The 26,757-nt window shown below is 46.4% G+C and overlaps 1 protein-coding gene across 2 annotated transcripts; it reads left to right on the forward strand.

The window, feature by feature from the left end:
* Nucleotides 1-3,053: 3,053 nt before the first annotated feature.
* On the forward strand, nt 3,054-26,354 carry LOC104077179 (hepatocyte nuclear factor 4-beta-like). Of its 2 annotated transcripts, none has more exons than XM_009578312.1 (10): nt 3,054-3,229; nt 9,654-9,859; nt 11,728-11,822; nt 19,429-19,535; nt 20,648-20,803; nt 21,349-21,436; nt 22,250-22,402; nt 24,184-24,420; nt 25,072-25,185; nt 26,218-26,354. In XM_009578312.1, exons 1-10 carry the CDS (start codon nt 3,104-3,106, stop codon nt 26,352-26,354), a joined length of 1,419 nt encoding a protein of 472 aa, XP_009576607.1. In that variant the 5' UTR covers nt 3,054-3,103. The 2 variants fall into 2 exon arrangements, with proteins under 2 accessions (XP_009576607.1, XP_009576608.1); XM_009578313.1 differs by having other exon boundaries at nt 3,054-3,218; nt 9,688-9,859.
* Nucleotides 26,355-26,757: the final 403 nt, after the last annotated feature.

Here is a 26,757-nt window from a genome sequence, read left to right on the forward strand (position 1 = left end):
GTTCTTCTCAGCACTGGCACGTTGCAGGGAGGGCCTGAGCACCCGCAGACAACCTGCAGACACACGCAGATGTAGCTGAAGTAGCTCCTCGAGAGCTGCCATGTCTGTGTCCCACGGGGAGCTCAAGTCCTGGGAAGAGTATCTCAGCGGAGAGCTGTAGATCAACCCCACAAATCTCTGCCTTCAAAACTTTCCTTACTGTTGCCCCACTCTGTGAAGGATTTGAGATTTCTCCTGTCCCCAAAGTGCCTCTTGTGTGCTTGTCACGTGTTTCCACCAGAGACCGCCCAATGCTGATGCATGTCCTGTGGACACCCTGGGAGATGACGGTGAGAAGAGCAAAGGCACTGCAGGCTTGATGTCCTTCAGGGTGATGCCAAAGCACTGAAGGCCAAACACCAGCCCTCTCCCACCTGCCACCAGCCTGTTTCCCACATCAAAGGTAGCTTTCCAAGAGCAGGTTTGTATGTCTAACACTTGCTTGAGGTCAACTGGAGAGAGATCTCTCCCTAGTTCCCCAGCTGGTCCACTATGTCAGATTAGATCATTGTAAGGTAATAAAGAAGCCGGCTAGAGATTTTTCTGGTTCTCAGCTAGGACAGGTGTCCTCTCTCTTGCAATAATGAGCAGGGCTGAGTAGATGTGAGGGCACCTCAAAGTGAGCTACATTTCTCCTGATGTTAATAAAACTCAGTCCCAGCCATGAATATATCACAGTTGAATTGCAGCTGTGACTCGAAGTGATGTAAAAAAGCAGGGAAAGGAAAAAGCAAAGTTTTGGTACTCTTCAGGGCTGCTTTTGTGCTGGAGTGGTTTGGAACAGGGCGCTGACATCTGTTTGAAATAGATGGAAATGCCGTGTAGTATCACTCCAACACAACCTTCCAAACAAGTCAGTCCTGATTATCAATATGGATGTGATGAAATCTGGTCCTGAACTATGAAATTTGCTCTATAACCTTTTCTCATTCCCAATACCCTTTTCTCATTCTCAGGATGAAAAAACGTCCAAGCACATCCTCACCATCCAGTTTTCTCTGGAAGTAAGCCTTAACCCTCACTTTGGACTGAGAAATCGAGAGCATTGAGGGATCTCTAAAGCCAACGTCTGTCGATATCAAGGCAGGGGCCCAAATGTCTGTTCTCTGGGCCACAATTGCCCAAAAGCATGGCGAATACCAATATAACTCTTTTCACGGTGTGAAACCCATACAAAAACCCCCTGGAATTGTAGAAACCTGAGAACTCTTAGCTGTGATAGTAGCAGAGTGCTCAGAACCAGGCAGGATTGTGCCCATAGCTCAGTTCAGAAAAATGTGCCAGATTAATACGCATAATCAAGACTGACATTGAGTAAGAGGCAAGACCGACTAATCAGATGCTAACTTAGCTGATGCTGGCATTACTGAAAGCCTGGGGGCATAGTCCAAGGATAAAAACATAACGTCTTATCTAACCAAGGAGTCATTTGTGCACCACTAGTTGCAACATGTTCTTAAAAAAGGAAAGAAGGAAAAAAAAAGTATCTATGGCACATGAAATTATTTTATGCCCCAGAAATGATAAGAAAATAAAGCTAAGTGTTCCTGCACCCGATCTTTATAGGGGAAAAGCCTATCTACAGTTAACCCATTGCAATGTCCACTGTAAATCCCCAGTGGAAAAATACATTTAAAAAAAAAAAAAAGTAAAATGGGGATGAAATCAAAATGAGTATATCTAAAACATTTCAAAACTTAGTTTTGATGTATTTCTCGCTATTTGGAGTTTGCTAGGATACATGGGGCCGCCTTGCTCCTCGGTTCAGTGAGAGTTCAGGCAGTCTGGCAATCCTCTTCTTTTGGCCAAGGCTCCTTTTCTGGCAACGTGTCTCCCGATTTCTCAAGACTCTTCTTTTCCTCCAGATTCACAGGATGTTGAACTGGATCTCACAGAACAGCTCATGGAAAGGAAAGGCCCTCTGACACAAAACAACGTCACTGGAGGGGGAACTGTAATGTCAGGGAAGGCATCTGGAAGACGAAACCAGGAGTAAACGAAGCACTTCAAGCTATATCACTTTGCATGGCTGTGTTTTATTTCCAGTCTTAACAAGGAAAGAACTTCTGTGCAAAATTCAGTAAATTAAAAAAAAAAAAAAACCAAACCACAGTCCTCTGGGGAAAAACTGGAATTGTACTTCCATAATACGGGCCTTTCCCAGAAAAGCCAGACATGGGTCAGCGTGAAATGCAACACCACACATCTGCAAGGGAGTCTGCCCGGTTCCTTCCAGCCTTTTCCATTTTCATCATTTGCCATTGCTTGAAACCTTCTGCCCTAACGACTTGCAACCACAACCGAGCTCTTTCTTAATGGGAGCTCTGGGAGATTGGGGCTGCTGGAGTCAGGAAGGAGAAGATGCAGGTGACAGGGACAGTGGGTGTTGGGTGGGAGAAGTCACCTCCCCTCTGCCTATGGGGCAGGGTGAAACCGCACGGACAGCTGCAATGGAGCCTCATTTTTCCCTTCCAGAAGTAACTCAAGGTGTAATCCGGTGTGCAGCACTGTTGGTGTCTTATGGCAATGCCTCAGGTTCTCAATGCTGACCTGTCTTGGTGGTCTTCAGCCAGTGGTGAGACCGACATATTGTCTTCACCAGCTTCAAGTGACATAATTTGGTCTTTTCCCAAAGGCTGGTAGCCGAGCAAGGTGACATCGGCCTGGGTGTTATTTGACGTGACGACTGCTTTGCTCTGGAAGAGCAGCGCATGGGCGCGAACGCCTCCCCGCAGCCCTTTTCAAAATGTTTGCGCAGGAACAGCCATAAAATGGGCTGTATTGACCCGAAGATGCAATCCAAGTCGTTTGAGTCTAGGCCTTATCTACATCATATTATCAGGACCGAGAGACCACAGATGCACCCCGGGAAGGGAGGGGACTGCGTGCGCAAGAGGGAACGGCTTCGTCCCCTCTCTCCTGGCACGGGGAGGGGACTGCGGGCAGAGCTGGGTAATGATTTGTCATCGCGAGGGCTGGGGTGTCTCTCTTTGCAGAGGAAACCTTGGCCGTGGTTGACAGCAGGGCTGTTTTTTGCCGCTTCCCTTGCTGTTGACAAGTAATAATGAAGCTTTGTCAGTCCATCATGGACATGGATATGCCAGATTACGTCGACTCCTTGGACTCCTCTTATACCATGCTGGAATTTGACAACCTTCGGGTGCTCCCCAGTAATACCGGTGAGATTTCTGTTCGCTTCCTCTTGAATAACCTCCACTACCTTTGTTACAAAGCTGAGCGCCTAGGAAAGGCAGGTAGGAGGTGTGGGGCAAAGGGTGGAAGGGGTAATATTTAAGCAGCTGACCTGTCAACTTCTGTTGCATCTGCAATTATGTTTGGGCTGAAATGGGACCCCTTCACTTGCTGGTCCTATTTGGAGTTATTCTTTTTCTTGGTGGGCTGAGCGTCATGTCCTGAAGAGCCCACAAGGTATTGCAAATGTTGGTAGAGCTCTTCATGGCATGCCATAGGTTTGTCCCCCTGTATGGCTTATAAGGGGAGCTATTACCAATATTTCTTCTTTAAAATGTGTGTTTCATTGCCATATATGATTTAGTTTCGTGTTTAATCCTTGGAAAAAAATGCTGTCTCAAATGGCCTTTGTCCATTACTCAGACCATACTCCATGTGTCTAATCTAACTTGCTCCTAGGTACTTGGATTGAGAAGCAATATCCAAATTGTTACTTGCTTTATATTTTGTTCTGGCTACCAAGATGGTCCAAAAGCCTTTACAGCACACAAAGAACTTGGCTGCGAGGCATGAGTGTTTATATGCAAAGACTTCTGCTTTGTTCACAGAAATGAAGTGTATTGCATGATATTTAGGTTTTGAGTAGTCATAGCTGACATAAACTGAACACTATTCTGTGAAATTAACTGTTCACTGTGTGAAAAATAAAGGACATTTGAGTCACATAGCATGAAACCAATCACGTAACTGAACGAGATTCCAACATTAGCAATGCCTTTGGAGGGTTTTGGCAGCACTTCATTTAATTTATTAAGAAGCTTAGTGAAATTAAGATGGGATTTTCAGGGTCTCATGCTTGCTCACTAGCTGTCTCATCGGAAGAAATCAGAGTTTCAGTAGGGCTATTGTCTAAAATACAAAATTATTAGACATATTTTTGTGGGAATGTCAGGAGATAAGTAGAGTTAAAAAGCCCAAAGAAATCTGAATTTAAAGTTGACTTCAAGAAAGGCTCTGTCTGTCCCTAAATAAAAGATTTTCAATATTTTTTTTTTTTTGCCAGCTCCAGATACACTGAATCTTATTTCTTATTCTTGCAGAAAAGTTTCCATCTGCCATCCTACTCCAGAAATTTTATTTAACACAGATGTTTCTGTCACTTGCTGCTGAACAAAAAGATACTTTAAACTTTTTAAAGTGGTAAAAATTTCCTCAAAATTCTATGTAATTTTGCAAATTAACTACCAAACCTGTTTGGGGCTCTCTGTTGTTTCATGCTGTGGAACTGACAGGTTGATTTTTTTTCTGAAGTTTATCTAGATCAGTGTTGTGTTATTTGTCTAGCTGTTAATGAGTAACCGGTTCTCTCAGGAACTAGCTGTTTTGAAATTAGCTTGTTTGTCTTGGGTAAGTGTCCTCTTCTACAGTTTGTAAAAATAACTTCAAAAAAGACCTGAAACGTCCATGCATGGAAATATATTGCTAACCAGCTGAGTTCAGTTCCCATAGGTAACCCAAAATAACAGTTCACACAGATACTCTGTAGTTTCAGAGATGTTTTCAGAGTTGTTATAATCAAGAAATAATCTCATTTTAGGTATTTTTTTAAAATATACTGCATTGTTTTAAGCCATATCTTTCCCACTGTGCAAGAGTATTCTGTATTATTTCCCCTACTAAAACTAATGGCAGTTTTGCCTTCTATATAAACATGAACAGGAAGGGGTGCAATATTTATTTTAATGGACTCAGGACTGTTTCTTACATTCTGAACAATTTTTAAAGTGCAAATTAGAATATTTTCAAATAAGGTCATGCTTTCTTAAAACCGTTTCCTTCTTTGGAATATTATTTCATCAACGTTTTGGGTTGATTAATGATGTGGAGCACTTCTGGTGCTAAGCTTTCTGCTTCGGGAACCTGTTATCGTTTTGAGATTTGCCTAGATATATATTTTGGAGTTTCCACCTTTAAGTAGCCCATAATTTGCCAAATATTTGGAGACTAATTCAAAATAAAGAATAGAATCTATTATGGGAGTGGAGGAGGAGTATAAAAAATTGTCTGTTTTAGATAGAAAGAATGGCAAAAGGAAATGAACGAAAATCAATGTTAATCCTGTCTTTCCTTTATAAAATATGTGTTGTAACTGCAGAAATTTTCCCATTCTGTACAAATTTGCTTCCTTTACCTTGGCCGGCATTACAAGCCATATTCTCACTTGGTTTTTATGTGCTGTTAATACCCATTTCCTCACGCTCTTGTCAGAGTTGTCATTTTGCTTAAAATATGAAGCATTATTGAAATATTGCACTAATTCTTTAGTCGAGTGTCGGCAAACACTTTCTCCCACAGTGGTGCTCGTTTTCCCATCTCAGCACTCAGACATCACACTGATCCTTGGGACTTTGGCACAACGTTGGCGAAACACCGTTCCCAGCCCCGCTGCAGCCTGACCCAATTCAGACCATGAAAAAGCCATCAAAGATATTTTGACAGTGCCTGACCACCCCTCAAGCTGCACCAGAGGTGTTTGCGAGGAGCTCTGGCCTTCCTGGCTGGCCTTTTCGTCATTGTTACTGTAGGATTTGGGAACACTAAACCAAAGCTATGTTTTATATCTCAAAAACTCCCCCTCTATTTGCTAAAAGCTGATGTAGAAAGCGGCTGACCTGCACATGGCCAGGGCTTCAGAGCCAGCCCCCCTCCAGCCCTACATTTGTATGCAGAGGTTTCGCAATGCTGGCATTGGCCACCAAGTTGGACTGCGTGTGCATGCCCTAAACCCGCGTTTATGTTCTCTTTACACTCTAGCCCAGCACATGTAATTCTGGGATTTGTTAGCTGCAAATTATGTGCACCACGACTGGCTTGGATTTCTGGGTAGATAAAAGCAAAAGCCATTCTGGAAAGTATTGCAAGGTAATTCTTCTATACAATACGCATCTAGAGGACATGTAGCCAGTAACATAACTGAAAGGCAAAGCAGCAAAGAGGTCTGCAGTGGTCAGGTGTCATGCAGAGCTCCAGCTCTGAATGGAAGCCAGATACCATTCCCCAGCAGCATCCTCACTGAGACCATCCTCACTGTCATTTCTTATCACTGTACAACTTGGCATCTTCATTTCAGCCCTGGTTAGCTAATGACTTAATGTACAGAGGCATTAGGTAACAAAAACTTGTATGCATTTTGGTTGACCCCAAAGCTGGTGAAGCCACTGGGATACTCTCATCAGCATTAAGTAGTCTGTAGTTCCCAGTCTGCACGCTGTTTATATATAACTCACAAAAGATGGTTGAAACTTCAGGTTTTTCTGCCGGTGAATGTCCTAGCGAGGAGTCTGCCCACAACCACAGGTCTTCAGCTCAGCCTGGGACCCATGCAAGGTCAAGATGAGTTAAGGTCTCTTCTTGGAGAACAACATTGCTGAGGAACTGTTCTGTTATACCACAGTGATGAGCATCTATAACCAATACATGTCTCTGAGTATCTCTCTGGAGGGTAGTGAGGACAGTTGTGAGCTTGTTTCAGTTGTTGTGAGCCAACTGGACTCTGACCAGACCCATCCTAGCTGCCCTTGAGCCCATCTCGGTGCGGTGCTGAGCTCCAGGTAGCAACCCCTCTAGAGAGGCACAACACGTTAAATGAAGTTCTGAGCAGGTTGTCGCCTTGTGTCAGGCAGGGCTGAAGTAAACGGTCTGCAGTTTTCAGCTGATTTCACGGGCAGGCGACTGTGCTGGCAAGGATCCTGGCGCTCCTCTGCCTTTCCTAGCAGTGATCAGTCCCGGGAAAACCCTGACATTCCCCAAATACTGGGTAGGTTTGAAAGCCACATCGAAACAGTCTTCAGATGCATGCGATATCGGTTGTGCCTTTGCTCTTCTCTGAGCTAATTCTCATTTGGAACTCATCATTAGTTGGTGACAGGATTTTGTAATTAAAATTTATCATCATAATTAACATCTGCATACTGGCTTAGGGCTTTCCTTTGCTTTGTTTTTCTTTTTAAATTTCTGTTCACGTTCAGCCAAGCTGAAAAGGACACGTGGCTACCTAACAGGGACTGAACTTTTAGCTGTGTGTCTGCCCTAACATAGAGCCACCCAACTCAGCTGTAGCCCATGGGCTTGCCTGTGTTTTCATGGGTACAAGTGAGGGCAAAATTTGGTTTGCTAACTTCCATGGGCCCTCACACGCTCAGTGCTGATGGTCCTTCTTCCAGTAATACTTGGTTTAAGGCCAGATTATTAATTTCTTCCTTATACCAGCAAGCAGCTCCTCACGTGTCCTACTCACATAAGGGAAAAAAGTCTTCTCTGGTGAGTAAATGCTTTCCAGCATCAGGAACGTTTTGCAATCTGGAGACAGCTGAAAGATGAAGGGTCGATTGGAGACCCAAAATGTATGACCTCGGCTTGATTCCTCTGAAGTCAGTAGAGAAAGCATGAGTGGAGGGAAGGGAAAATTGGCTTTCTTATCTTTATTTTTGTTGTGCAATTTTTTAAATGGAATCCAGCACACATGGCGCATTTGTTTATGGTCATATGTTTCTTCAAAAAAATAGATGGAGCAGCAGATGCACGAAGGTTTAGCAGTACAGTTACCCTCGAAGGAATATTCTTGTACAGCTCATTTAATACTGAGTTATCAAGCAAAATAAAATGAAGAATTAATGTAAAAAAACAAAAAAAATCAATGTAAATTACCGGTAAGCACCTCTGATGCAGACAATGTTCCCGAAGGATCCAAGTGCCACTTACTGACAAATGTCAGAGCTGGGAGTGTCTCACATGGGTTTTCGGAAAGGTAAATCTCAATTCCTGTCATTATGACCTAAGAATGATTTTGATGCTGTCATTCTTTCATGTTGCTCCCAGCTTATTTATTCATCCATATGTTAGAAGGTGAAATACAGATCAAAAGGGTTTTTTGAGGGAGTGAAAGGAAGTCTGACCTCTGCATTTGTGAATTCTTAGCTAAAAATGTCTTAGTCTTAGCCTTAGCTAAAAAACTTTCCAGTTTTTGAAAAACTAAAGCTTTATTGGCTTTTTTTTTTGGCTTTCGATTACGATTTTCATTGCATAGCAAATATTTTCACTATAATTTTTTAATGTGTATTCATATACAAAAATAGCCTTCTCTCTCTCTCTCTGTGTATATACATGTTGTGTGTGGATTACCCCAAGCTATTTTTATGCATTATGCATTAGAAAACTTTCTCTAGACTGTCCAGATCAGATGCCAATTCCTTCCCTTTGAGTAATTTTCTCTAAGATTTATCATTGCTCAATACAACAGCAGCAGCTGAGCTTTGCTCATCACCGCCTGTCTCTTCTGCGAGGCAGGATGCTTCTTGTCCCGGAGACTTTGCCGAGGTCACTGTAGCACGAGATCGGCTCCCCTGGAGCGAAGAACATGCGCCCAGAGGTGCGATGAATTCATAAAACCGTCCTGCAGTGAGTGCCCAGGTCAGGACAGACTCCACAAGCATTCCTTCTCTCAGCGAGATGTAAACACTGTCATCTGCGTCTTCTCAAGTGTCTCCTTTTTTTTTTTTTCTTCCCCAAGCTGTGCCTCAAATTAGGAGGATTAAGAGGGCAGCAAGTCTGGTGGTTAAGGCTGAGGGAGAAGTTTAAAGGGGAGTTTTCAGCAGTGTATACACAGGCCAGGCAGGGGCAGAGCTATTCCTGCCCCAAATGAGCGGGTGCAAACAGAGGACATGACAGAGGGCATTCATATGACCTAATTTTAGGTCCCTAATTTAGAAGGTCGATCTTCCTGCACCCCTCTATTGCTGTCCAGCGGAAAGCAATGAGCCTCTTCAGAAGGCAATTCAGAGCAGGAACCAGACTTAGGAGAACTAAAGTGACCCCTGTGGAGCTGCTGTCTCTGTCCTCCAGCTGCAGAGGACCTCTCAAGAGCAGCTTTTCATCTCCAACACCTCTGTCATGTGCATGAAGTAGTTCATCCTTCCTGCCGCTGCTGTCTCTTCTCTGCTTTCTACTTATTCAAGTTAATGACGTCCTTTTCACTGCTTCTGTGGGCACCAGCTTTGAACCACGTTCTCCAGGCGTCTAACTGGGGAAGTGGCTCCCCATCCCTCAAAAGCATATATCTCACATCCAGGTAAGGTCTCTGCATCTGTCAAGAAAAGTAGTGGTAATTGTTAAATTCTCATGAGCATGTTGGGTTATGCAGCTTGAAATCTCTCTGTTCACTGAAGCGAAGGAAAACATCAATATCAGAAGCAAAGCAACGGAGTTATTCTCAATTGAGGTTGAGAAGAGCATGACCATCAATCTGGAGGCTTTACCAGCAACACATACTGCGTGTGCACACGTGTGTGTGGCAGGGTCAGTGCGTGCTTTGCTTAAAAAAAAAAGCAACTTGCTGTCAGCTGGTTCTGGTTTCCATCACAAAGGGATCTTCTAATGGCCCCTGTTCTCTGCCCGCAGAGGCCATCGCAGCCGAATCGGCAAACACCAACCTGCTCACCAACGGCATCAGCTCCCTCTGCTCCATCTGCGGGGACCGGGCGACCGGCAAACACTATGGGGCATCCAGCTGCGACGGCTGCAAAGGCTTCTTCAGGAGGAGTGTCCGCAAGAACCATGTCTATTCCTGCAGGTACCTGCCCCTTCTACAGTAAATAATTCGGGGTGGAGGTCGGGTTGTACAACGGGTTCCCTTTCCCAAATACCGAATTACCATGCCATGAATGCTAACGGTAACACTGCAGTTTAGTTTCTGGCTGGAAGACAGGGAGCTAAGGCGTAAGCTAAGTCCTATCTCATCTTGGACTCTGACACCTTTTGTGACACCGAGCAATCGATTTCATGAGTTCACTGTCACTGCTTTCCCCACGGTGTAAATCAAGGGAAACTTATAGACCTGAGGTTTGACTGGTGTGTAAAATACGTAAGTACAGATTCTGGGTGTGGAGTGACACCATGACCTCGTCACAGCCCAGCGAGGGAAAGCCAAGGTGGCAAAGGACCAAAGCTCCAGAGATTTAATCTCACACGCAGTCTTTCTTGATTTTCGCGGTAAAAAGCAACAAGCATCCAAGAACTTGTCACCTCTGAAGCCTCCACCTCCCCCACAGCTTCTCCATTTTTGTTTTGAAATACATCAAACTAGGTATGCTGACTGATGATTTTACAATCATTCTAAGAACCTAGCGTGGACCAGCGATGATTCATGTCCACTTTGGCACACAGGTATACAGTTGAGAGAATTTTTTTGCCAGGAGGAGGCTATAAATTATACAGCAGCTATCCTGGTTGACCTTAGAAAAATTGTGTTTATTTTATGGAGTAAGGGGAAAAAAACCCAAGTGCACTCAAGCCCTTCATCTCTAGTTAAACCCTGGAAATTTTCTTTCTGTCCCAGAGCTCTTCCTCCTTTAAGGGCATTCCACATTTTTGCAGCACAAGTGACCCTGTTTGTTCAAAATGCTCTTGGGGTCCTTATCACTCCAGGACACACCAGCCGTGAAAGACACCTGGGGTGACAGCAGTGTCCGCCCGCATGGTGCCCATCCCAGGAACCATGGAATCCCTGCGAGAGGAGGCAACAGCTACTACTGATTTCTTTGAAATTTCAGCTACCGGTCTCCTGGGAGCTGTTGCCCCTCCCCAGGAATCCATGAATCTGTGTGATATTTGGCAGCTCAGGGAAGATCCACAGCATCGAAACCAATCAAATGGCAAATGCTCGCTTGTCTGCAAATCCTTATTTGGTGAGCCGTGCTGTATTTAGCCCAGCTCGGAGCTCTGTTGTTTATCGCAGACGTGAATTCCTTGGAAAGTCTTTGGGCCTTTGTACCTTTGGCTTTTTACCAGACTGGGAAAGTGCCTCAGCTTTTACAACCTGATGATGGTCCCGGAGCAACCCACACTGTCTCCTCTCTGCGTGGCAGATTCCTCTTCCATCGCTTCACTCACCGTGGCAAGAGCTGCCAAGTCTACGTGGGCCACCCCTTGAACAGCACATAGGTTCTTAAACCCCTCATTGAAATGAATAGAAATTAGGAGACCACGTGCCTCAAAACTAGGCTGAAGACACAAAAGAGCTGGTGGTCCATAGTGTAATTACTCTACGCAAAGCAGGACAGGGTTAACAAACGGGATCAAACGAGTCCCGACGCCGAACACCCAATAACTGTCTGAAAGTGGGAGAGTTCCTACACTGCCAGGCACCAACATAACTTGAGTCACCATCACGCTTTCACAGCCAAAACCATCACAGTTCTCGCAGGGTGGGTGGTCTGAAATCGCTGCGCTCCCAGCTGGCAGGAACGGCGGTGGGGAAGATGAGGAACTGGGCCAAGCCAACGTTGATTCAATCCGTTTCTTGCAAATCTTTGGCTCTTCTCTGGGTTCAGGCAATGCGTAGCTCGGTGAGGTCTGGGATTGTATTTGGGGCTGCTTGAGGTGAGTGGGGTGCAGATACCAGGCTGATTGCTCCATGTTTTATTTCCCGTCTCCTCCCAGGTTCAGCCGACAGTGTGTGATAGACAAAGACAAGAGGAACCAGTGCCGGTACTGCAGGCTGAAGAAGTGCTTCAGAGCTGGCATGAAGAAAGAAGGTAGGTGCAAAGAGACGTTTCTAAACTGCCTGCTGCTGGCTCTGGCCCTGCTCCCACCGCAGAGTGTGATGGAGAGCAGCGGCAGCCCTGGCCCAGGGAGATGGTGCTCGTGTGTCGCAGTGAGAGATTTCTTGTTGTCAAAGCTGAAACCCCCTTTTCCTATCTTATCAGACAGGATTTTCAATCAGTGCCTTGTGACAGTATTCTCCCTTCCCGGGAGGCGGGTCTCTTTAGGATATTTTTATACTGCGAAAGAGATAGGCTTCTTCAGGGTTTATTTAGCCTCTGATGGTTTCACAACAGAAATTCCCTTGCTACATACCTGCTAGGGCGATTCCTAACCCCAGCTGTGACAATCTCAGTGAGGATCTGCCATCCTCAATCTCATAAACGCCAACAACTGACTGCTGCAGAGTCGCGTTTGGCGCTTGACTTGGCTGATGCTCGTGTAGCTTGGTGCAACCCTCAGGGCAAAGCACAGCCTGAACACGATGCCTTGTGGTGCCGAGAGGCTCCTCCGTGGCACAGGGCACACAGGGAGATGGCTCCTGTGTCCCCTGAGTAGGGACCTGACTCAGAGTCAAACCCTCTGGCAGTGCTGTCTTCACGGTGGACTATTGAGCCACTATTAGCCCGAGTACCGAAGGGCCAATCCAATATCTAATATAGTGCGTTTTGTTGGGCTTCACATCGGCTGTATTAAGAGGGAGGTGGAGCACTGTAGAACATTTGGGTACCTGCGACCATCGGGAAGCGCCCTTCCGACGCACTAAAGGAAACACTAAGTGTTACAGTGCCTAATGCTAAGCAAGAGAAAAAACCCTTCTGTTAACCTATGCCTTAATTCCCTACAGCCACCTTCCCTGGGGAAGTCTGGGACCTCTCACAGCATTTCTGATCTCTGATCATTCAGTGTTTGCATAGTGGGAGAGCAGGGGTGATATTAATTTACTCCAAGCTTTCTGGGCAGAGACTGTCTTTGTACGCTGAGCGTTTAGCAAAGAGGGGACCCAACCCACAAGAGATGGTACATCCCCCTGATGTGCAGGCAGTTGGGTGATGGTTTCGGCACGCTTCACCCTCCATTTGTGCTGTTTTCCAACCCACCGGCAGCTAAAGGGTGAGGGAGCCAGAAAGGAACTTGAGAGTTTCTTTCCATGCCACTGAGTTAAACGTCCCTTACCCAAGGGGTGAAATCATGGTCCCACTGAAACCAAGGGAAAATTTGTCACTGATTTCTGGTAATTCATAAGATTTCGCTGGTGATGAAAAAATCTTTCCAACCTTCTGACCATATGTTTTCCTGGAGAACTAGGGCGTCTTGCAATTTGGCATAGGTCATGGATGTAGCAAAAATGCCTGCTGGTTTAATTTAGGAGAAATGCAGCAAATACAGCAGATGGAAAAAAAGTAGCCCTTAAAGTAATAAAGACCGAGGCGAAGCGTATCTGGTCAGTTCTAGACGGGGATGGAGCCAATTGCCAATGCAGCAAGCTCCACAGCTTGGAAAGGCTGAAATCTGGTTATCAGCTCCATTCTTTGAGCTGAAGCATGATTTTTATTGGTTTTATGGTAAAAGTTATAAAACCTTGGCTCATGCCTTCATTATTGATTGCAGCCCGATGGAAGGTGACTCATTTCAAGTTCCACATAGTCACATTCTTCGAAACTTTTTTATAAGTGCGTAGTCAGGTTGTGTGCTCACAAACTGCTCCTGTGTTTGGTAAGGAAGATTTTAAAGCACCTTGAGCAACAGCTTTGCAGAAATCAGCTTAGCTGACCAGAGCTATATCCAAAGCATGTGTGCAGGACTGGGAAAGAAATTTTCTTGCACAATTGTGTGCACAAAAAGAACACGGTTATTTGCTTTAGGGTGGTTCTAGATTAATATTAAACAGTATTGCGAAGCATTAGGGGAAAAAGAGAAGCCATGTCTTGGGATAGAGCAGTACGAGGATGATACAAATGTTTGTGCATAATTTTTTTGGTGGCATGCACTGATTCGTGTTGGGAGACCACTGCTGTGACATCCACACTCAATGTCTCCCGTTGTCCCAGCAGTGGCACGCAAGGGCTTGACACTCTCTCTCTCTGGCACACCACTTTTCAGCCAGCCCATATAATAGCAATCAGACTTTCCAGGGTGTGGTAATAGCGTTGTTTATTCACAGGAGAGGGGAAGAAGCTGGAAACGATCCTTTTCCTAGCCTGTCTGTGACAACACACCTGGGGTGGGGTTAGCAGGGCTGTGTCACCCTCGCACGCTCCCCGCTGCCGGCGTCCCACTGGCCCACTGCTCGACGGGTGTGCGTGCAATACGGGGAAACTTGCTGTTCCCCCGCAAAACTAACTGATAAACTGGAATTTTGGATCCAGAGTGGTTTTTTTCCAATCTTCCTGTGTTGTAAGACATGACGTGACACATTTGGATCTTTCTTTCTCTCTTTTTTTCCCCTGTTGGAAACAACTCTAGTGCAGAAGAGATTGAGAGGGACTATATTATCTGGCCTGGTAGAAGGGAAATTTCTGCCTGAAAAAAACCATATGATGCAAATACCCGAGGTAGCTTTAAACTGGCTGTCTATAGGGGCAGCAGTGTAGGTGCGGGGCTGAGGGTCTCAGCAAGGATGGTCCTGGGAGCACAGTGCAGTCGGGCTACAGGTTCACTATGGATTTGGGGCAGCTGGGCAGAGGTTGTTGAGAAAAGCATCAGTAGGGTCCTTTAGATTGTCTTGCTTTTGGAAAGGACCAGGACCGTCCCACACGAGCCCTACGCCTCCAGGCTTGTGCATTGAGATGGGATCCAGGTTCCATCGGCGCCAGCGCGAGAGAGAAAGGGCCAAAACTTGAGTCTTGTGGAAAGTTCAGTCCCCAGATTTCCTAGAAATTAGCTCATTCAGAAACACTCCTATCCCAATTGCATTTTTGGTATCAATAATTCACTTCAATAACTACAAGTAAACAATCATTAAAGTTGGGATAAGGGGAGAGGAAAAGGCTCGCTTGAACGCAAGCCCCTTCTTGTCTCCTGAAACGCCACTATGAACAGGACTTAAGATTTTCACAGGAGATTCACTCCTTTATTCTTGTTTCGTGGTTAAGGCTGGGACTGTACTGCAGGGCGGTCTGGGTGTTTTGGGGATTTTCTGGCTCTTCTCTCTGATTTTCTCTCTTTGCAAGGGGAAGGTTCGATTTCTATTGTTCCGCATAACGTTACTGGTCAGTTTTTTGGTCACTACAGCATCAGTGAACGAGGAGCGCACCAGCTACTTAAACATCCAAAGAAAACAGCAGGATACTATTTTTAGCATCTTACTGGGATCATGTTTAACCTTGACTAAATTAGCAGGGTGTGATTTTTCAAGTGAGCCAGGTCATCTACTCACATGGACTTGAGCATCTGAAAACTTGGAAGCCTTTTGAAATGCCAGCACTGCACTGTCAGTATTCAGTTTGCTGGTGAAAAAAAGAGGGGTTAATATTTAACCTCTCATCCCCTTTAAAGTAATTTATGAATGTACATGAACTCCTTTAGTTTTACGCAGAACTAAGAAGAATTATTGTATCACTTACAGCCACAACACAGTGGGAGGATTTGAGATTATTTTTTATTTATTTTTGTTAAATTGGACAGGTTTATAGGACAGTTTTACTAGTGTTTCACAGGACCTCTATCTTGTTTCATGTCTTTTGTTTGCACATCTCTTCTGCCAGCTTTTAGAATGCTGAGACTGCATTTTATTGCAAAGATGGATGGAAAAGTTAAAGGATCTTCCCCACTTTGTGATAGTCATAAATCAGGCCAGAAGCCCGTGAAATGACTAAATGTGCATGTACCATTGGGATTTATTTGCAAATAAAACATACCACACCTACAAAATCAGAGGTAGCTTGGGGAAAAAATTATTTGTGCATATAAATTAATCAGGCAGCTATTGGTGGAGACAGAAACACCGTGAGCGCTGGTGAATGTCGGCACCGTGCTGGGGCATTCGCACCTCCCTCCTCCTGCTCTCTCTTTATGCCACTTATTAATACATTTCCAACTCCATTGGCGTTAAATGAGGATGTTTTTAATGAAATAGTAATGGTAACTCCCACGTAGGCAGGGCTTTAACCTCTGCAGTTGCCATGGAAAGTTACTGGTTTGCTGCTGTCCCCTTCCAATCAATGCCTGTGCCCGTATTTATTGGACTCCCCGGAGGTTCCTCGCCACAGGCTCTGTACCGATGTGGCAAGGCAGCAAGGACAAAATGTTTGGGAAACACGGGTTTGTTGCAATCCCACAAACACACCGCTGTTTGCTCTGGAGCCGCCGTGCGTGCTCCGCAGCCGCCGGCATCCTTGATGTGCTCGTGGCAAAAGGGCCCAGGCTTGCTCTGAATAACAAAACCCCTCCGATGGCTTCTCTACGCCAGACGGAGAATATGTTTGTTTTCCCATTCACTTCCCACAGTCAGGACATGCCGTAGCTGTGGACAATTCCCTGGAGGGAGATGCAGGAACCATCTCGCCCTCTCTCCCCTTTTGCCGGGGGAAAGCCCAGGTCGGGGCCACGCTGTCCCTGGCCGGCAGCATCGCGGGGGCTCGCTCCCGCTGACGGCCCCTCGTGCGGGGCTGCAGTGGCCCTTCCCGGTGTTTATTGGCTTTGGGAACTGGAACTGTGCAGAGGAGAGGATTAGAGAAAAAAAATAGGCGAGCAAAGCTTTTGCCAGGCATATATCGGAAATAGTAGTCTCTGGGAGACAGTGGGATCCAGCACTGGGATTTTAGTCCTTCCCGCAAGTTTGCTGAGTTTTATTGACCGCAAAGCCAAGATCACGTCCGAGCCCCAGCCCCCTCAGCGCCAGCACACCCCTCGAGCCCTCCCGATGCCTCACCACGGCTAACCTATCCCTTCCCTTTTACAAGCACAATAAATATAGCAATATAATTACCACACAGTAATAGATTCATTTTGTGGCAGGGGGAATATTAAGTTTTGTGGCAGGTAAAATATTAACTCCCTTTTGTAGCTAATTCCATCACATCTTGGGTACTTTCAGCGATAACACCCAAATCACCTTGAGAAAGTCGGTCTGTGCCATCCACTTACACTTGAAGATTGAGCTTATCAGAGCATGAGGGAAGCACTGAAATATGTGCCATAAACGGACCCGGGAGAAAAACAGGCTGAGGCTTCTTAAAGGAGTCTGTCATCGGGGACCAGGACCAGGTCTGCTTGGGTTTGTGGGACTTAGGTAAAAATAAGATGTGTAACTCAGTTGGAAAGGCAAAATTTGTATCTTTTCTTGTTAAGTGGACAAAAAGAGCCCGATCACCCCCAGAGAGCTACGTGGGGGAGCATCTGATATGAAACCAGGCATAGAAGGTTGGATGGGGACTTCCCAAGGTGTCAGCGATGACATGGATTCGGGCGGGCTTGTTTCTACTCAAAGCTGGATGCTGCTGCTTGTCTTTCTGGTGTACCAAAGAAAGCCGTGAAGGGTTAATCTATTCTGAAAATTAATCATAGTTTATGGTTCCTATAACCACCTTCACCTTTAGACTGGTGGGGGCTGAACAGCCCTTTCCATCACCCCCCCATGCACAGGGTAACGTTTGCTGCTGTCTACGGTAGGTTAGCAGAGCCTCCCAAGGGCTGTAGTTGTTTTTTCTTTAAATTGATGTCTAATTGCCTCTACGTAGCATCCATAGCCTGAAAAGGCTCCAGTAACACGTATGTGTGTTGCATCTTTTACAAATCGATGTACCCATCCAGCCCCTTGCAGACATTCAGGCAAGGTTGGCTCCGAGGCGCAAAATGGCTTTGGTGGCTGGACCCCCCCAGCTCCCCCCAGCACCCCCAGCTCGGCGGCGAGCGGGTCCCGACTGACAGCAAGGCTGAGCCCCAAATCCTGGAAAATAAATATTACGCTCCTGCTGATAGCAGGAGATATTGATTTTTGTCACTGTTGCTTGTTTTCTGCCCTTTCACTTTGTTGGCCTCTCAGCAGAGGCCGGTTAGGAAAAAAGATCAGTGGTTGGACCTGAGCTGACAAAAAAACTCCCCTTCCCACCCTGCGTGCGAAACGGCGCCCGCGTCTCCTCCTTTGCACGAATTCAGCGAAACGTGCCCCGCGCAAAGAGGGATGCTTGCTCTAAAGCAAGGCCCGGCAGCGAGGTACAGTCTCGAAAGAGTGATGGCGAAATGATTTTGCTGACTCTGCAAAAAAAATCATTGCTGGAAAAATCTTCTCCAGCGGCCACTTTTGAGACAAAACCCCGCACTGTTGCACACCCAAGGGGTTAAAGCAGAGAGTGAGTCGCGCTTTGACAGCTCTGTCTGAGTCATTCCCCCTAAATAAAACCAAAAGGAGCCTGGAATTGCTGTAGGAAGGAGGAAGGATGTGCTGCATTATCACCACATGCTAAATCTTCCCTCTCCCTCTGCTTTAAGGACCTGACAACTGCCTTTCCAAGCTTTACCTAGCCAAGACATGTGAGCTGTCAGGAAAACGCTGAGTCTGCGTTCAGGCTCCTTCCTCCAGCTCCATGTGGGCTTATTTGCTGCTGGACGGAGGCAATAAGGCTCAGGGGAGAAACTAACACTGAAACCAAGGTTGATCTAAGCCTAAATTCTGCTTTTTCCTCTGCTGCTGTTTTACTTGATGGCCGCAGTGGAGGCGAGTCAGTTCTTGGATCCTGTGCTGCAAAAATAAGCTGCTGAAGTGCAATAAATCTCTTGCATTCAACACGCAGGGTTGACGGAGCATGGGGCTAGATGTGGCTTGTGCTTCAGGGAGAAGGATGGTTTAAAGGGTGGAATGGACCTCAGAAAATCAGCATTTTTTCTAATTTACCATGGCGTGGCTGTACCTTTCTGTTTGTAAAAAGCCCAGGGCTGATCTTCACTCTGCAGTGGTCACTATAGTATGTCCAAGGAGCGTTGTACCACTGTTATTAACAGTTCAGGACACCCTGAGCAGCGACTTGCACAGGGTTCCAGCAGAGCTGGAGACAAACCCCAGCTCGGTTTGTCCCCCGGCTGTGTGCCGGCACCGCCGTCGGGGTTACGGGCTCATTGAAATCAGCAGCGTGATGGGGAAGGCTGAGGGAATGGTTTTAAGGTGGGATTGGGGAATTTAAGCTCGCTTTCTTTGGAGCTTCCTTAATGAGGTGACTCTTCCTGCTCCCCGGGAGTGGTGGAGGTGTCCCCTGGGGACCACCACCTGCGATGCCTCAGGGGCAGGGGACACTTCAAGGCTGCTTCGAGGTGGGATCAGAGGATGGCTTTTTCCAGTGCTGCTGTAAGACGAGATGCGACCTCAAGGACATCCCACCGTACCAGGAGCTCAGTGGGACCAGCTGATGTCCTGCATGGGTTGCTCTGACTGCCAAACGGCTTTATCTCCCTCTGTTGCTCCTGTGCTTGGTCTTCTCCCTCACTGGTGGTCTTTTCCTCTCCGTGGTGCCTGTTTAATCTTGTTCCAGCATCCAACAAGGGTGGAGGGTCTTGCAGGGACTAAAGCCCCATCCACTCCCGTTTGGGGACCACAAGTATCAACAGCCATCAGTTGTGTGGGGAGTTTCTTGCTAACACAACCGCTGCTCGCTCTCCTTTCAGCCGTCCAGAATGAGCGCGACAGGATCAGCATTCGCCGGAGCAGCTACGAGGACAACGGCTCTCTCTCCATCAACGTGCTCACTCAGGCTGAGGCCATGGCGCAGCAGGTATGAAACACGGGGACAGCCCTCCAAAAAAGTACGTGGCCTTCAGCTCTTCCATGTGGGGTTATGAACTCACTAAACCAACCAGGGCTGGATCGTTTTTCTGCCCTTGGATTGCTTTTGCACAAAGCCCCAGGGAAGAAAATGCATTAGAGATATCCAAAAGCAGACAGTAAAAATCCTTGGGGCATTATCAAGGCAACATATCCTGCAAGGAGCAGATGCAGCCTTTGGAGCGCGAGATGCAAAGCTGAAATTCCAAGGGCGGAGGGATGTGGCAGAGCCCGGGTCCCCTCTGCCCCCATCCCAAATTGCTGCTGCACCCCTAAAAACTCATTGCATTTCATGCAGAAGTTGATCTCTCCTTGCTGTACATTATGTCCTGCTCAGAACATACTGTGCCTGTCACGGTCAATTATATCTTGTAACTTCTTTACCAGGGCAACAATTTTAGGGGAGAAAAATAAAGCTAATAAAACCGCAGGGCTTCAGCTAACGCTGATTGCTTTCTTATTTCATATTCCACAATGAATTTCACCCTGCGCGTCCTTTAAATTCTTATGCAAATATCCTTTCTCCACTGAAACATACGGTCCAGATGTTGCATATTACATGCAGCGATGCGTCCACTTCCTTTTCAACAATTATTATGTTTTAACCCTCTCCCTGCCATGCAGCTCTTTAGAGATCGAAATGGGTGTTTTGTGTCCCAGACAGCTACTTGGGGGAGGAAGGCTGGATGCATTTCATGCATTTGGCTGGCTTAAGGGATTGATGGGAAGCTGAGAGCCAGCGCTGCTGGCTACTGCTAGGAACGGGAATATTAATCAGATTTTGTCCTGAGCCAGCCTGGAGGGTGGGGAAGGAGGCGGAGGAGGGAGGGGTGTCTGTTGGGACCGAGCACCACCTCGTGGAGGCTTCACCATGGGCTGTACGTTGGACAGTATACACCGCCAAGCAAATACGGGGGCAACCGCAACGGCAAACGTCCTGTCAACGACCTGATGAGGTTAATGTCTGTGAAGGCTCCCCATGTTATCAATGAGTCGTTGCTATCGAGGATGGCAAAACAGCACAGATCTGGTTCCAGTGCAACCGGGTTGTTTCTCTTTCAGTATTCATCGCTGAGTCCGGTGCACAGCGCGGACATTGCAATGAAGAAGGTTGCAACTATCAATGACGTGTGTGAATCCATGAAACAGCAGCTTCTGGTGTTGGTTGAATGGGCAAAATACATCCCGGCGTTTTGTGAGCTCCCACTTGACGACCAGGTAAAACGCAAATGCCTCTTCCCTGCAAACCCACCGCCTTCGATAGGAATTCCCAGCCATACCTTCCAACAGGAGAATCTGACATTAACATATAGCTCACCCTATGCAGAGCAATAAACCAGCAGGACAGGAAGAATAATAAAGGACAAGGGATCAATCAAAATTAGTCCCCAAAATCCCCCAAAATATAATAGAGTTGGTCACTTCAGTATGCACAAGGATCCAGACAAAAAAGGTCTGGTTTTCCCTTTATTGATACCTGATAGTTGAATAGAAAAGCCATTTATTTCCTAAGAACTCAAGTTACTCAAGCCCTTCTTTGCTCTTTCAGCTGAAGACAACTTTTTATTTAATTTGCCAAGAACGTAGCACTTCTGAAAAGTGAAGATATACTAACAATTTCTAGCTCTTAATAGTTCTTTATCTGTAGATCTGACATACTTAAACAAACACCAAATTTGTCTTAATCTAAACAGCAAGAGCTCACCGTTCTGTTCTCTGCTTTTCAAACGTGATGTTATTTCTTCCTTCTGTGCCATCTCCAGGTTGCCTTGCTCAGAGCCCACGCAGGGGAACACCTGCTCCTCGGGGTAGCCAAGCGGTCCATACCATACACCGATTTTCTGTTATTAGGTAAAGTAGTGGAATACACTCCTGCTTTTATAATTTGCGCACCCGAGTCATTGCCAAGTATCCTGCCTGCCTGAAATCCTCTCCGCGCTCCTGGGCATGGTCTGCACATCTGGCTTGAGACCAAGTGCTTGAGAAGGTCTCTGGAGCAGCGTGAAAAGGAGCAAGTAAATTCACTGGGACTTTTACAACTGTTCCCTTACTGCTTTGAGACTGTGGATGAGAAAACCCCCAATATTTAAATGGCATCTCAAACGGCGTTGCCTTGGTTTTGTAACTGAAATTGCCAGGACACAAGCAATGAGGTATTTGGGTATCGGTGCTTAAAAACTTAGCAGAAAGGTCTATTAAAAATTATAGTGCAGATAGGCATTTCCTTTTCACGTAGCTCTCTGCCACCAAAAACACAGGTAGGATTATTCTTGGAAGAATGAGAATACTGACCTTGAAAGCCACACATTAAAGAAAGAGGGAGGGAGAACTTCATTTAAAAAAACCACACCAAAAATAAAGATGCAACACCACTTGCAAACAGATGCTAGGTATAACAGAGGGTAAACCAGAGCTGAACGCGGAGCAGGCTTTGTGTACAGTGTGGGTGCACCGACATGTGCAAACGAGATAATTAAGGACCAAAGAATGAGATCCACGGCTTGCTTCTCAATCGTGAATCTGAGTGTGAAGCTGCACACTGGAAATCTGCTGCACATGGGCACTGGGACTACCCGGCAATATGCCTTGGGGTAACTTCTGGATGAGACTGTGTCTGCAGAGCTAGAGCGAAAATCTGACGGTGAATTTCTCTTGTCTCCCCAGGGAATGACTTCATCATCCCGATGCACTGCCCGGAACTGGAAATCGCTCGTGTGGCCACCAGAATCTTGGATGAGTTGGTGAAGCCCTTGCGGGACATCCAGATCGATGACAATGAGTACGCTTGCCTTAAAGCCATCATCTTCTTTGATCCAGGTAAGCTTCCTTCCTGATTGCCAAGCATGGGGCTTGAAAAGGAGCTGAGGGCTCTCCAATATCCAGGAAAACCCCTCGGCAGCAGCTCTACGTTTCACCCTGCCTCTGCTGGAATGAGCAACACTTAGCAGTGCAGCAAGGACATGTTAGAAGTGACCTATTCCTGAACACTTACCTATTTAGCTAGTATTAACTCCAGCCAGACCGATGTGCAAGACTCTGCAGACCCTCGAGGAGTTTTGCTGCTTCTGTAGCTCGGCTTCAGGAAAGTCCATCAGTCTGAAATGAAGGAGATGACTATTAAGGACATATATGCCTATAGTGAATTATGCATAAGCGAAGAGAGTCAACTGAGCAGCAGTGTAGAGCATCCATCAGAGTTCAGAAAGCAGCATTAAAAACCACAGAGAGCTGGACCGTTCCGAGTACCCAGAAATATCAAGGCTGTCTGTTAATGGGTCTGGAAGCCAGTACCGACCGAGGGCAGGGCTGATCCGTACAGGATGGAGAAGAGGGAAACACACAGAGGCAAACAAAAGCTTGTTTTGAACCTTTGCTGTATTCTCATTCCACAAACACGGGGGTTTCTCTCTCAGCCCAGGTTCCCCCCAAGCACTGCTCTTTCTACATGGCTGCAGCAAACACACGACCCCCTCGGTACAACACTCCAGTCCCCTTAGTGTGTATCGCCTTGTAGCTTGGGGAAGAGATGGGGAAACGATCCCAAGTCCAGAACGATGCCCTTTATCTTTGGCATCTATTAGCACAGAGAAATCAGAGCATCCTCCATTAGTTACTTTTTGCTGTGTTCGCTGATTTGAAATCAAGATACAGGAGTTTTACAAACATCATGAACTTTGGCTCGCCAAAGAGCCTGCTGCAGACCTGAGTGAGGATCGTGTTATTACATTGAGTTTGACAAATTACCTTCTCGGCTGATCAGTATCTCAGTGAAGCTTTAGATCATTGCGACAGTGAGGCGCTGTGATTTCATCTAAAATGAAAAAGTGTGAAGCTCTACGGAAGTGAAATTCATTCGTGCTAACAAGTAGGCATGTCCATGGAGTTACACGCTAACATACAATAATTTGTTAGCCACTTTGTCTAATCTCTTGTTGGTGTCTAGAATGTGATGCTTGTGGATTCTTTGTAGACAGTGAAGGAAATGGTCCAGTGAGCCCGAAATCTCAGTTTTAGATAGCAGAAGAGGCAGGAGTGGAAAGCTGTAAATCCCGGCACTTCACCCTACCCAGAGTGAGCATTTACTCGATGATTAAGCAAAACTGGACCAGTGGCCCAGGAAAACCGGATCGACCCCAGGTCAAAGACAGGAAATCAAGAGAAGAATCTGATGCTGCGGTGGGTGTATTTGCAACAGATAGATAGGCACTAAACCTGCGTGGATTTAGTGGCAGTAGTGGGGACTCGAAGTTTTCAGGGGGAAATTCCAGGCTGTTTCCTTGGAAGGACAAATATGGTTCAACATCTAAATGTTTCCACTAATGGCAGAGCCAGACATATCCATCTGAAGCAAGCTCTTATTTTCTTACTGTTTCCCCTCAAATGACTGTTTCCCCTCAAATTCCCCTTACTGTTTCTCTATTCCATATGAGGTAAGAAATGGTGGCAGCCCAATGCTAATCTGTCAGTTGGAGACTCTGAGAGGTAATTATCAGAGGATCACCAGCATCTCATCCTTTTCCCTCTACAGAGCCCGACAGACAGGGTAACACTTTCTGGTTACACAGGCCAGAAATTAACCTCATCTTTTCCCCTCCCAGACTGCAAAGGCCTGAGCGAGCCCGGGAAGGTGAAGAACATGCGCTTCCAGGTCCAAGTCAACCTGGAGGACTACATCAACGATCGCCAGTACGACTCCCGAGGCCGGTTCAGCGACATCCTCCTCCTGCTGCCCCCGCTGCAGAGCATCACCTGGCAGATGATAGAGCAAGTCCAGTTCGTGAAGCTCTTCGGTGTGGCCAGGATCGACAGCTTGCTGCAGGAGATGCTGCTGGGAGGTACGAACCCTGCTGAGAAAGGACAGCAAAGTTCTTTTATTTCAAAGCCATTATGGGGGTTCGTGTCCTTCTCTGGAGGATGTTGTGGTAGAGAGAACTTGATCTTGGGAGGAGGGAGGTGAAGGCTCAGGTTGAATTGCAGCTTGAACATGGGTCCTTCTCACTCCAGTCCCATCCCCAAGACATTTCTTTCCAGCCTATCTCTGAAAATCTGACCTAGGGACAGTTTTATAGAAATGGGTGCACTCTGTGGTGCTTCACGCCAGCGGGGCACTCGAATTTTAGGCAACCTACCGAACTGATGCAGTTTGCAAGAAGACAAGACCTTTTTTTGTTAGCAATATGCAAAAGTTATAACTATATGGGAAACCCTGGTAAGAGCAGTAACTGGGACACACACACAGGGAGAGATGAACAGCGCAGTCGGTTATTAGCTGAAACCCCAGCCATCCCGGGAGGTTGTCCCTAGATGGTGAGAAGGCTGAGAGCAAAGAGGACAGCGGAGCAGGAAGGAAGCAAAGACGAGCCAGGACATTAACCCCCACCCACAGAGGTCTCCCACATTCTCTGAAAAAAAAGAGACTTGGCCCAGAGCATCTGGCTTCTCGGTAACTATGCAAAAAATGATGTCTTTTCCCACTTCCACTGCAGGAACCACCATTGATCTCCAGTACCAGTCAGGACCTCCCAACCTCAACCTGGAACCGCTGCCAGGACATGTCCTCCCAAGCAACATGAACTCTGTGATTCACGCCGCTCCAAACCGTATGTGTCCATTTTTTACGCTATTAGTGTCAGCATAATGAAGGGACTGAATAGGAGAAGCAGTTAAGAAAAAGAGCTTTAGGTTTATTTATATGTTTAAGCATGACACTTGAATCAGAGTTCACAGCCCCCCATGCTGAATTCTTTACTCTGAAGTCTGGAAATATGCTTCCAAAAGAGAAGCTGAGATTTTCATGTAATAGCGTGATCCAGAGGGATTTTGAGATGCTACTTAACATCACAAGATTAAAAAAAAAAGGAACCAAGATTGCCTACGCTTCTATGAACGTAGGCAGCACTGGGAAATACCACAAAGAAGCACACACAGTTATTAGTGGCAAGAGTTTCCCTACGTAAAGCGGCTTGGTTGCTGTCAACCAGAACACAATATGACCTAAATACAAGACCATCTTCAACCACTCTGGGCACTGCTGCTAGGCAATGGCTGTTTGTTAAGCCATTTATCCACTGTAGTAGCAAACAGACCATGCTATTAAAAAAAAAAAAAAGTAGAACATGAGTTGCAATTTAACAACCGCTGCCATGTAATCACAATGTCTTGCACACACAGTGTCCTCCTGCCAGTTATGATCACTTACCTCTTGTAGCATATTTTGTTATTTCTCAGCTATATAAATGTTGGCATCATATCTTTTAGCTTGTTGTTTTTTTTTTTTCCCAAGCCACCTTGCAGTCAGGGAGATTAGAGAGATGCTGTGTTCTGTAAATGAAGTATAGCGGCCAGCAGGTTGAGCTTTCCTCCGACGCGGAGAGGAAGGATTAAAAAGCAGTTGGGGGGCATTTCCCAAGTGCAAAACACTGAGAAGAGTTGGTCCGTGCCTATCAGTCCCCCCTGTGCCTCATCACAAACCAGGAAGGAAGAATATGCCTGAATTTGAGATGGATCCCCCTGCCCCTTCCCCCAAGCTCCTGCTCCTTGGTCCATAGGATGGTTTGCTGGTTTTATTTGGGCACTGCTTTGTTGAACAGCATCCAGGTCCATGTTAATTCTGTTTCTTTTCTCTCCTACAGCATCTCCTGAAACATCCCTTCCATCTCCTTCTACAAGCACAGGCAGTGAAGACTATAAACTAGGCTCTAGCGCAGGACCCAACACCGTAGCGCAGCTCTTGCCTCAGACAGTGATACCCAAGCAGGAGATTTTATAGGGAGAGGTGGAAGGAGAAGCTGGGAGCAATGTGGAAACCGTACCGAAAGTGAAACGGGCCCTTTCTCTTTGCAGAGGCAAAGCACAGCATCCCCCTGCCTGTAGCCGGATCTGTCGGTCACACTCTTGCCCGTCCGTGAGTCGAGCACCAGGTACCAGACCGCAGCAGGAACCTCACCACGGGTCTTCCCACCGCTCGTTTCACAAGTCATTGGGGTTAATGCTCTTTTCAGTAGGACCGAGACTGTAAGCTCCTTGAAGCAGGGCTTCTGATTGCATTCGTTATCACCTAGCTCGGTGTGATCATGACCCTTTTAAAGCCTTCAGCCGCTATCTTCATAAAACCAAATGCCTTACACAGCCCCTGGTAATCATTAATGAGTACAATGTGTCTTGAATTGTCA

The sequence above is a fragment of the Fulmarus glacialis genome, unplaced genomic scaffold, assembly GCF_000690835.1.
Source record: "Fulmarus glacialis isolate BGI_N327 unplaced genomic scaffold, ASM69083v1 scaffold14235, whole genome shotgun sequence".
Classification (NCBI taxonomy): Eukaryota; Metazoa; Chordata; class Aves; order Procellariiformes; family Procellariidae; genus Fulmarus; species Fulmarus glacialis.

Bases quoted from the DNA above. Each gene is read 5' to 3' on its own strand.
- LOC104077179 (XM_009578312.1), top strand. From the start codon at position 3,104: ATGAAGCTTTGTCAGTCCATCATGGACATGGATATGCCAGATTACGTC. The intron at 3,230-9,653 runs GTTCGCTTCCTC...TCCATCACAAAG, and splicing joins GTAATACCGGTGAGATTTCT to GGATCTTCTAATGGCCCCTG. The intron at 22,403-24,183 runs GTAAGCTTCCTT...TTCCCCTCCCAG, and splicing joins CATCATCTTCTTTGATCCAG to ACTGCAAAGGCCTGAGCGAG.